The following is a 12880-nucleotide window of genomic DNA, read 5'->3' as shown; positions in this document are numbered from 1 at the left end:
GAGGGAGGGAAAGAGGAAGGGAGAATAACTTGGCTGAACAGAACTACTGAAAGACACAAAAATGTCCTTGAAATTAAACATAGCAAAAAGATGTGATGATATTCATCTCTACAAAGACAGGTCCTCCAGAACAAAATAAACATGTTGCCAAGGTATGAAATGCTGAGTGAAACAGCTTCCAACAGTCATATTCCTTTTTCGGAGGTATCCAAAGGTATGATCATGTATCTACTTCAGACGCAGGGATTATAGAGGTATCACTTGTAATCCCCTCAGACCCAGGTATTCCAGAGGTATCGCATGAATCTACTTCAGACTCAGGTACCCCAGAGGTATCGCTTGTATTCCCTTAAGATCCAGGTATTCCAGAGGAGGTATCGCTTGTATTCCCCTAAGACCCAGGTATTCCAGAGGTATCGCTTAAATTGCCTTCAGATCCAGGTATTCCAGAGGAGGTATCACTTGTATTCCCCTCAGACATAGGTATCCCAGAGGTATTGCTTGTATTCCCCTCAGACATAGGTATCCCAGAGGTATCGCTTGTATTCCCCTCAGACATAGGTATCCCAGAGGTATTGCTTGTATTCCCCTCAGACATAGGTATCCCAGAGGTATCGCTTGTATTCCCCTCAGACATAGGTATCCCAGAGGTATCGCTTGTATTCCCCTCAGACATAGGTATCCCAGAGGTATCGCTTGTATTCCCCTCAGACATAGGTATCCCAGAGGTATCACTTGTATTCCCCTCAGACATAGGTATTCCAGAGGTATCGCTTGTATTCCCCTCAGACATAGGTATTCCAGAGGTATCGCTTGTATTCCCCTCAGACATAGGTATCCCAGAGGTATCGCTTGTAATCCCCTCAGACATAGGTATTCCAGAGGTATCGCTTGTATTCCCCTCAGACATAGGTATCCAAGAGGTATCACTGGTATTCCCCTCAGACATAGGTATCCCAGAGGTATCACATGTATTTCCCTCAGATCCAGGTAGGGTGTCTACAGTTCAGGACAGATGACATCCACCCCTCGAATGAAATCAGTTAGCCTGAGTGGGGATATGTACAGACCACATGAGGATGCATATATCCCAAGGTGTGAATCCAACATGAGGATGACTCGTGATCTGTGGGTACACAATTCATTACTTATCGTAGTCATAGTCTCTTCCCGTATATGTGTCCGTGCTTCACACACTGAAGGGAACATAAGAGTGTGAAGGCGATGCCTGGACATGCCCTGTAGTGAACACCGATAATGGTGCCATGCCACTGAACATGCTAATAAATCCTTGTAATCCATGATGACAACAGCCAATTCTACTATAAGTGTTCCAATAAACCAATGTGGGCAAGGCACCACTTTCCCTTCCTCCACCCTCACACCCCAGGCACTTTCACACCCACCCCAGGCACTTTTACACCCACCCCTGGCACTTTTACACCCACCCCTGGCACTTTCACACCCACCCCAGGCACTTTTACACCCACCCCTGGCACTTTTACACCCACCCCTGGCACTTTCACACCCACCCCAGGCACTTTTACACCCATCCCTGGCACTTTTACACCCACCCCTGGCACTTTCACACCCACCCCCAGGCACTTTCACACCCACCCCCAGGCACTTTTACACCCACCCCTGGCACTTTCACACCCACCCCAGGCACTTTCACACCCACCCCTGCATCCCTTACCACTCTTGTCCTCCTACCCACATCTTACAATGGGGACCCTCACACATCCCTGCATAGTTTGACATTTCATCCCAGAAATAAAGTATATTGTTAAAATATATCTAAAAAATGAGAAATAAAATCCAAATGGAACCCAGGACAATGCTCATCTGGCTCATGCAATCTAGACTTGCCAATCACTCTAGACTTGAGTTGGATTCCCTTTTTAAAGTTTACTCTTGGGTCTGGGAAACTAATCCCTGCACATTAACAAATGTCAATAGGGACCCCCTCCCTGCTCTTACCCCTGGCCCTGGCCCTGCCCCATTGACACCCCTTCCCCCACACCCCTTCACTACTACTCCTGTGATGAGGGACCCTCCCACCAGCACATCACGAACAGCACCAGTGCCGACCCTCACACCCCTTCATAACTACACAAGGGACCCTCCCACAGCAAGTCTCCACCAGCTCTCCTGCCCCTCTCCACACACCACTGCCTCCACAGTCCCTTCAACAACCTCACTGTACCTACCTTCTCCCTGTGATTAGTCAGCATCCCCTCCTTCTGTGCATGCACTGTAACAGCTCACTCCTCCCGCGGTGTCTCCGAGGAAGCCAGGTCACTCCTCCGCCCCTCAGCCAATATGTCCCACAGTGATTATAGAGAATCCCACAGCTAGAGCCGGGTGATGGCTGACCCATCTACTGGAAATTTCATTACAGTACGGGTCTTATTGATCCACTTCTCATTAGGGAAATTACTAGCGACTGTTGGCGCAATCACACGATGAGTGTGATCCCACTGCTTGCTCCTCTGTGCTGCCGCTGTGATATGCGTTGATCCGACCCTCGAGCTTCCACCAGAGGCGGGATCCTCACCTCCACACCTCTCCGCAAACACGGGACCGCGGATAACAGAGTGGCCTCTGTTCTGTGTGTCCACAAGTCAATCTCTGGCAATGTGTTGACGTCTAAGCATCACACAACCTACACGACTTGCAGGTCTGCCGACGTAAAACACGCTCCACAAACAAGCTTTAATTTGTCAGTCAAGTGCAAGGTGGGATACCCAAGCCAATGTGTTAACACACATGCCCCTCGTGCATCCTGACGGAGACACAATGCCAGGCATGCACATCCACTCTCATCTAAACACTCTCAATATCCCTCCTCAGAAGATCCTAGTCAACTTGTTCACAAAGCAACAAAAAGACTTTGGAACATGCATCTGGAATTTCAAATCATTTGACAAGTTCTATCAACAGAATCCTTATGTGATATGTAACGACTCAGTTACAAATCTTTCCCTCAGATAGCAGATATAACTGAGATTTTCACACGGCAAACTTTTCAGCAGACATCTCAGCATGTGGAGCAGACGGACAAGCAGATCTGAAGCAGAAGCTGCTTGAGAGGAGTATTGATTCCTACACCGATAACTACATCACTGCAAGATGTCCCTTGCTCCAGTGAGAATTCGCCTCTCAACTACTGCCTTTTGAACGAGTCTTATCAACTGCAGATTCTATATATGTTAATCTGAGCACACTTTCCTAAAATAATACACATCCTAATGCATCTAATTTAATAATTCATGGTGAAATTTACTCTGCTGTATTTTAGTAAATATTATATCATGTTATGCTTTCATATGGCTAAATTATTACGTTGAAAATACTTCATTTAAGGTTTTCCCCTTTGATGTTAATTTATTCCATCATTTATCTGATATCTGAACTGATTCCAGGAAGTGAATGGCCATCACATGTCCGGACTTGAAGACAAACGCAGCTTCGTGCGCATCTATCAGTGGATCTATACCCGTCTGTGACTGTCTCTCTTCGCGTCTGACGGACCCTCTCATTCCCTCCCCTTCCATCTATCTGCTCATTTGCTCGATCAATGCACAAGTACCACAGCAGCACGTGGCGAAGTCGATCGACAGCAATGCTTCACACATCCAACCCAACTTCCCATCTAATTCTCAGCACTGAGGAGTTTTGTATGCAGCATGTAACCAACCTAACGATCACCTCTTAACTTCCCCGCGGAGCTCTGCCTGACAGAGCTTGGCTACATTAAGAATTTACCGCCTCGTCTCGAATGCTTTTCCCTACCGTATGATCTGTGACCTCCTTTGAGGCAGGGTTCAGGCAGGATTAAGATCAGGAGAGTTACCTCCCTTGTACTGGTCACTTGGATCACCTCATTTGGTCAGACATCACACTTGATGGCTATGTAATTGAGATAATGGCGGTGGATTGATGATAGGGCATATTACTTCGGTCGCGTCAACATGCTGAATCCTGATATAGACACTCATTCATCACTGTTGCCTTGCTCAGACAGTGGTGCAGTTGTAGCTGTTAGGAATAGAACCAGGTTGCCACATAGCAAGCTAACACCCATCCCAGTAAGCCACCCTGGGAACCCTACAGGGCACAGTACCCGACATGATGGAGAGATCCAGGTAACATGTAAACCATCTATTGATAACACCTAAGAGATTAATTGCCGAGATTCTGATCAAAGATTTCCATATTTATGGCCATTTAATCAAATCAATATTTTTTCAAGTATGGTTGATGAAAATCCCGTGAAATGCAGGGTTGAAACTGCTTTTGTGATTTTTTAAAAATTCAAGTTTTGAAAGTAATTAATTTACAGTATAACAAATTTAGCGCATAACATCGCTTTTTCATTTTCTTAATTGATGTGAAATTCATTCCATTCTTCAAGTTCCAGATGCTACACACAAATAAAGTGTGTTAAAATTTAAGTCTCATCAGCAAAATTTCAGACATATTGTGATCACACATAAAACATACCAACATGCAGGATTAACATATACTCCATGCAGTAAACAAGTGCCTAGACTAACATTTTACCTATGAAATCTTTCTCCTCGATAATTAAAACAATTTCCCTGATGATGTTTAATCGAATAGAGCTGGCTAGAGCTGGCAAGAGTCGGCTAGAGCTGGCTGGAGCTTGCTTGACATGCTCTTACATAAATCTAGATTGGTTTTGTTGTCATAAAATACATATATTCCAGTCATGGTGCAGGACGAACATGAGCCATGTCAGAGGTATATTGCTATGGTTCTTCATTCACATTCCTGTGTCCCTGAAGATCACAGCAAAACTACTGCAACAATCAAATTTGCCAGATTCCCACATCACCCACAATCCCTTGGGACAGGAAGCAACACAGTAGACAGATTTACTAACAACAAGTGCCGGCCTGACAAGATGTCCGCCTCCTTTCATGTGTTACTGGGCTGTTATGGAGGCCAGAGGTACTATACCTTGGTGGTGTCAGTGTGGTCAACTCTCTATTACTCATCTTGATTTCACAGTAACCATGGCAACTGGTCATGTGATCAACACTTGCATATCTTGTGTGGAAAATCTTGAAATACTCTTGAGTACAATGAAGACGCACATTGTGACACATTCATGGGTGCCCCCCTGACTGCCTGACCGGTGTGTGATGTAGTGTGTGATTTAGTTAGTGTGTGATTTAGTGTGTGATTTAGTGTGTGATGTAGTGTGTGATTTAGTGTGTGATGTAGTGTGTGATGCGGTGTGTGATGCTGTGTGTGATGTAGTGTGTGATATAGTGTGATGCAGTGTGTTGCAGTTTGTGATGCAGTGTGTGATGCGGTATGTGATGCAGTGTGTGATGCAGTGTGTGATGTAGTGTGTGATGCAGTGTGTGATGCAGTGTGTGATGCGGTATGTGATGCGGTATGTGATGCAGTGTGTGATGCAATGTGTGATGTAGTGTGTGATGCAGTGTGTGATGCGGTATGTGATGCGGTATGTGATGCAGTGTGTGATGCAGTGTGTGATGCAGTGTGTGATTTAGTGTGTGATTTAGTGTGTGATGGAGTGTGTGATTTAGTGTGTGATTTAGTGTGTGATGTGGTGTGTGATGCAGTGTGTGATGCAGTGTGTGATGCAGTGTGTGATGCGGTGTGTGATGCGGTGTGTGATGCTGTGCAATATTCACACAGCAATATTCCAGCTATATGACGGCAGTGTGTTTAAAATTCAAGTCTGGACCAGGCAATCCAGTGATTAATATCATGAACAACAATCCACGCAACTGGGATATGATGACATGCATCAACCAAGTCAGTGAAGCAGACCACCTGATCCCGTTAGTCGCCTCTTACAACAAGCATAGTCACCTTTTACGGCAAGCATGGGTTGCTGAAGACCTGTTGTGTAGTGTGATGTGGTGTGTAAAGTAGTGTATGATGTGGTGTGTGATGAAGTGTGTCATGAAGTGATGTAGTGTGATGTTGTGTGTGATGTTGTGTGTGATGTGATGTGTGATGTGTGATGTTGTGTGTGATGTTGTGTGTGATGTTGTGTGTGATGTTGTGTGTGCTACATGTAGCGGGCTGTAAGAATTTTTAATGTTTTATCAGAACTTTGGTCATGTCTTCTAGTCCCCCATTCATGGGAAATTGCATTCTGGGAACATGTATCCACGACAACAGATCTTGGTGGTGTGACAGACTGAGCTGCAATAGAATTCAGAGTACTCACGATTCTCCGTGTGGCGATCTTGAACCAGCGGTTGATAGACAGACTCGGGCACTTCAGACAGGCGGAAAAACCACTTGATGTGAACCACTAGAGTGTCCCTTTTAGTCTGAAATCAAGAACAGAACGTTCAACACAGTGATGCTGGATCTTTTTTCTTTCCTCGTCCTCACCTGCTGATAGCAACACTGTGCAACAAACTACACCAGTGATGTCAGGAAGTGACTTATCCACTTCACAGACAGGCTGATAGCAACTGTGTAAACAAACGACACCAGTGATGTCAGGAAGTGACTTATCCACCTCACAGACAGTCTGATAGCAACACTGTACAACAAACTACACCAGTGATGTCAGGAAATAACTTATCTACCTCATGGTGTGCTGATAGCAACACTGTACAACAAACGACACCAGTGATGTCAAGAAGTGACTTATCCACTTCACAGTCCGGCTGATAGCAACTGTGTAAACAAACTACACCAGTGATGTCAGGAAGTGACTTATCCACCTCACAGACCGGCTGATAGCAACAGTGTAAACAAACTACACCAGTGATGTCAGGAAGTAACTTATCTACCTCATGGTGTGCTATTAGCAACACTGTACAACAAACGACACCAGTGATGACAGGAAGTGACTTATCCACCTCACAGACTGGCTGATAGCAACACTGTACAACAAACTACACCAGTGATGTCAGGAAGTAACTTATCTACCTCATGGTGTGCTATTAGCAACACTGTACAACAAACGACACCAGTGATGTCAGGAAGTGACTTATCTACTTCACAGACAGGCTGATAGCAACTGTGTAAACAAACGACACCAGTGATGTCAGGAAGTGACTTATCCACCTCACAGACCGTCTGATAGCAACACTGTACAACAAACTACACCAGTGATGTCAGGAAATAACTTATCTACCTCATGGTGTGCTATTAGCAACACTGTACAACAAACGACACCAGTGATGTCAGGAAGTGACTTATCCACCTCACAGACCGTCTGATAGCAACACTGTACAACAAACTACACCAGTGATGTCAGGAAATAACTTATCTACCTCATGGTGTGCTATTAGCAACACTGTACAACAAACGACACCAGTGATGTCAGGAAATAACTTATCTACCTCATGGTGTGCTGATAGCAACACTGTACAACAAACGACACCAGTGATGTCAGGAAGTGACTTATCCACCTCACAGACCGTCTGATAGCAACACTGTACAACAAACTACACCAGTGATGTCAGGAAATAACTTATCTACCTCATGGTGTGCTGATAGCAACACTGTACAACAAACGACACCAGTGATGTCAGGAAGTGACTTATCCACTTCACAGACCGGCTGATAGCAACTGTGTAAACAAACGACACCAGTGATGACAGGAAGTGACTTATCCACCTCACAGACCGTCTGATAGCAACACTGTACAACAAACTACACCAGTGATGTCAGGAAATAACTTATCTACCTCATGGTGTGCTGATAGCAACACTGTACAACAAACTACATCAGTGACTCCATGAAGTGAGTTATCCACCTCAGGGGCCTCCTGATAGCAACAGTCTGCAACAATGTTCTAGGTTACTATTAACTATATCAAGCCAGTATCACACACTTTCACATGTCACCAATGATAACTCTCAAGGTTGTTTTTTTTCAAAATTAGTTTTCACATGAATGCAATATTCCTTGTATCATACAAGTAAACATTTACTCAAGAGAGTGACTTGGAAAGAGATGTTTGCCAAAATTTGGAATTACTTTACACTGGGAACAGATAATTTCTGGCAGGTCGAGGTTGCTCATGGAGTACAGGCCTCTAGCATCATGTAAACATTGGCCCGAAGAAACGTACACTATGAGATTTTCCTTACAAATATATGTTTCTTTCTATTCCTCTGAGGAAGCAAGGCATGTAATACTTCAATACAAGTCTATGAAAGCAAACAAACTAGAACAGCCTTTGAGAAATTGATATCAGATTACAAGTCTGCTGTTATGAATAATTTAGAAAAAGAATTTTTCTGACTTGCTTCTGGAGACATGAGAAGCATCAAGATAACTCATCAAAAACAACCATCGAGACAACTCCTCTACAACAACCCCAACTCAACAACCATCATGACAAATCCTCAACAACAACCGCTCAGATCCCCCACAAGAACAGTCAAGATTACTCCTCCACAAAAAATATCAAGATAACTCCTCCACAACAACCATCAAAATAACTCCTCCACATAAACCATAACTCTTCAAAAACAACCATAACTCCTCCACAACAACCATAACTCCTCCACAACAACAGTTAAGATAACTCCTCCACAATTACAGTCAAAATAACTCCTCCACAATTACAGTCAAGATAACTCCTTCACAATTACAGTCAAGATAACTCCTCTACAACAACAGTCAAGATAACTCCTCCACAGCAACCATGAAGATATCTCCTCCAGAACAACAATAACTCCCCCATAACAAAAGTCAAGATAACTCCTCCAAAACAACCATAACTCCTCCACAACAACAGTCAAGATAACTCCTCCATAACAACAGTCAAGATAACTCCTCCACAACAAAAGTCAAGATAACTCCTCCACAACAACCATAACTCCTCCACATCAACAGTCAAGATAACTCCTCCACAATCAGTCAAGATAACTCCTCTACAACAACAGTCAAGATAACTCCTCCACAACAACCATGGAGATATCTCCTCCAGAACCGTCCACAACAACCATAACTCCTCCACAACAACAGTTAAGATAACTCCTCCACAATTAGTCAAGATAACTCCTCCACAATTACAGTCAAGATAACTCCTTCACAATTACAGTCAAGATAAGTCCTCTACAACAGTCAAGATAACTCCTCCACAGCAACCATGAAGATATCTCCTCCAGAACAACAATAACTCCCCCATAACAAAAGTCAAGATAACTCCTCCAAAACAACCATAACTCCTCCACAACAACAGTCAAGATAACTCCTCCACAATCAGTCAAGATAACTCCTCCACAACAACAGTCAAGATAACTCCTCCACAACAACAGTCAAGATAACTCCTCCACAACAAAAGTCAAGATAACTCCTCCACAACAACCATAACTCCCCCACATCAACAGTAAAGATAACTCCTCCACAATCAGTCAAGATAACTCCTCTACAACAACCATGGAGATATCTCCTTCAGAACAACCAAAACTCCCCCATAACAAAAGTCAAGATAACTCCTCCACAACAACAGTCAAGATAACTCCTCCACAATCAGTCAAGATAACTCCTCTACAACAACAGTCAAGATAACTCCTCCACAACAACAGTCAAGATAACTCCTCCACAACAACAGTTAAGATAACTCCTCCACAACAACAGTCACGGTAACTCCTCCACAACAACGATTAATATAACTCCTCCACAACTACCCTAACTCCTCCACACCAACAGTTAAGATAACTCCTTCACAACAATGGTTAAGATAACTCCTCCACAACAACAGTCAAGATAACTCCTCCACAACAACAGTCAAGATATCTCCTCCACAACAACCATAACTCCTCTACAACAACAGTCAACATAACTCCTCCACAACAACAGTCAAGATAACTCCTCCACAACAACGGTTTATATAACTCCTCGAAAACTACCCTAACTCCTCAACACCAACAGTTAAGATCACTCCTCCACAACAACAGTCACAAGGAATCAAGATAATTTCTCCACCTGCTCATGACCTGACTCCATGGTTCTCAGATAGTCTTGCCTCCCAGCTTAAACTCCCCTCCATGTTTTTGAAGCTTTATTCAATGAGGCAGAGAAACTGGCCTCACTCCAGCCTGGCTGTCTAAGCTGATCAACTGGTCTTTAACGTAATAAGCCCTACACAATCCTTGAAATAATGCCACCTTGTGACAGAAGCTGACATATGTTCTTAGAGCGCCACCTAGTGGCACAAGCAAACAAAATTTGACAGCACACAGTGGTGATTCACTCGGCAGCAGCTCAGTGGAGAAGCTCAGTGAAGCAGCTCGGAGCTGCTGTCACTACACCAGAGAATAACGCCATTATGCCATCCAAGTAAATGCCTCTGAAACGCACAATGTTCGATATCGTTAGAGGCAAATTAACACACACAAATTAATCAGAAAGAGGCAGATAACAGAGTCATTTCCTCACCGTTTGAAGGGTAAATTGTCGGTGTATTGATCACTGAAGTAAGGAACACAGAGCACCGCGGGGGAAGCAACTGAGCTAAGCAATATCGACTGGCTCGGGTATTAATGACAGCCATGTCAGAGAAAGAACTACAGCAAATTAAACCTCTTGATCCGTACATTGAGACACCTCAGAAGTGAGGGGCTTGAGACTGTGGTGATTCTTGACAGCGAGCCATGCATGGAGGATTAAGGGTTAATTAACAAGATGGAGATAGCTCCAGTTTGAGGTTACTTGACTGGATAATTTAGAATGAAGGCTGAAGGGTTAATGTGAGATGACTTGCAGGTCCATGCTGCAGATCCTCCAGTTGGACAATTTATCATTGATTGGAAGATAAAAGGTTGATGTGCCAGGACATCCGGAGCGGTGTCCTAAGTGTTCTACTGAGGGGTTAATCAAGTGAACCTCATCCTGTCATGACACCATTGAGATGTAATACACAGAACACACCCTACACAGACAATACCCTACACAGATCACACCCTACACAGACCATACCCTACACCCTACACAGACCATACCCTACACAGACCATACCCTACACAGATCACACCCTACACAGACCACACCCTACACAGACCATACCCTACACCCCACACAGACCATACCCTACACAGACCATACCCTACACAGACCACACCCTACACAGATCACACCCTACACAGACCATACCCTACACAGACCACACCCTACACAGACCACACCCTACACAGATCACACCATACACAGACCATACCCTACACAGACCACACCCTACACAGATCACACCCTACACAGACCATACCCTACACAGACCATACCCTACACAGACCACACCCTACACAGACCATACCCTACACAGACCATACCCTACACCCTACACAGACCACACCCTACACAGACCATACCCTACACAGATCACACCCTACACAGACCACACCCTACACAGACCATACCCTACACCCTACACAGACCATACCCTACAGACCATACACTACACAGATCCTACCATACACAGACCATACCCTACACAGACCATACCCTACGCAGACCATACACTACACAGACCATACCCTACACAGATCACACCCTACACAGACCATACCCTACACAGACCACACCCTACACCCTACACAGACCATACCCTACAGACCATACACTACACAGATCCTACCATACACAGACCATACCCTACGCAGACCATACCCTTCACAGACCCTACCATACACAGACCATACACTACACAGACCACACCCTCCAAGACCATACACTACACAGATCCTACCATACACAGACCATACCCTACACTGACCCTACCCTACACAGACCATACCCTACACAGGCCCTACTCTACACAGACCCTACCATACACAGACCCTACCCTGCACAGACCATACCCTACACAGGCCCTACTCTACACAGATCCTACCATATACAGACCACACCCTACACAGACCACCCCTACACAGACCCTACCCTACACAGTCCATACACTACACAGATCCTACCATATACAGACCATACCCTACACAGACCATACCCTACACAGACCATACCCTACACTACACAGACCACACCCTCCAAGACCATACCCTACACTGACCCTACCCTACACAGACCATACCCTACACAGACCATGCCATACCATACACCACCTGTGAAGATCTGGGTCAGAATAGGTCTTCAGCAACCCATGCTTGTCCTAAGAAGCAACTATGCTTGTCATAGGAGGTGACTAATGGGATCGGGTGGTCAGGCTCGCTGTCCTGGTTGATGCATATCATCGTATCCCAACTGTGTGGATTGATGCTCAAGATGTCAATCACTGTACTGTCTGGTTCATACTCGTTTATTTACAGACCGCCGCCATGAAGCTGGAATATTGCTGACAGCGGCGTTAAACAACAAAACAAAGAAAGCATGAGCCTTGAACCCACACAAACATGATGCATGGTGGAAACCACCCGATCCCGTTTGTCTCCATTTTCGAGAAGCATTGTCTCCCCTTACGGCAAGCATGGGTTGCTGAAGATCTATTCTCACCCGGATCTTTTCAGGGCTACATCAAGCCAAGTGTTCATGCAGTAGATGATTATTTGTAGGAATATTGTTTTGTTCTAGACCTCAACATTCAGTGAAAAAAGCTAATTTACACAATGCTGTATGAACATAATATTACATATCATGATTAGTCACGATCTGATGTGTGATTAAATGCTAATGTTCTGTGAGGCAAACATTCATAAAATATAAATTAAAAAAATTATTCATAATATAGTGTGGGAGTGAGTGAGTATGGTTTTACGCCGCTTTTAGCAATATTCCAGCAATATCACGGCGGGGAACACCAGAAATGGGCTTCACACATTGTACCCATGTCGGGAATCGAACCGGGGTCTTCGGCGTGACGAGCGAACGCTTTAACCACTAGGCTACC

General features: G+C 44.6%; 1 protein-coding gene across 8 annotated transcripts in view; it reads right to left on the bottom strand.

The window, feature by feature from the left end:
* Nucleotides 1–12880, bottom strand: part of LOC124122540 (arginine-glutamic acid dipeptide repeats protein-like) — a 173778-nt gene that overhangs the window by 129358 nt on the left and 31540 nt on the right. For 6 of the 8 annotated variants that reach the window (XM_046485593.2, XM_048394240.1, XM_048394242.1 and 3 more), the window contains one exon: nucleotides 6239–6344. In XM_046485593.2, the coding sequence (XP_046341549.2) occupies nucleotides 6239–6344 (106 nt within the window). Of the gene's footprint in view, nucleotides 1–2210; nucleotides 3033–6238; nucleotides 6345–9969; nucleotides 10006–12880 lie in introns of those variants that run through there. The other 2 variants (XM_048394244.1, XM_048394248.1) reach the window with 2 other exon arrangements.

Source organism: Haliotis rufescens, unplaced genomic scaffold (assembly GCF_023055435.1).
Source record: "Haliotis rufescens isolate VD_foot unplaced genomic scaffold, xgHalRufe1.0.p SCAF_13, whole genome shotgun sequence".
Classification (NCBI taxonomy): Eukaryota; Metazoa; Mollusca; class Gastropoda; order Lepetellida; family Haliotidae; genus Haliotis; species Haliotis rufescens.
This window is presented reverse-complemented; position numbering and strand designations above follow the sequence as displayed.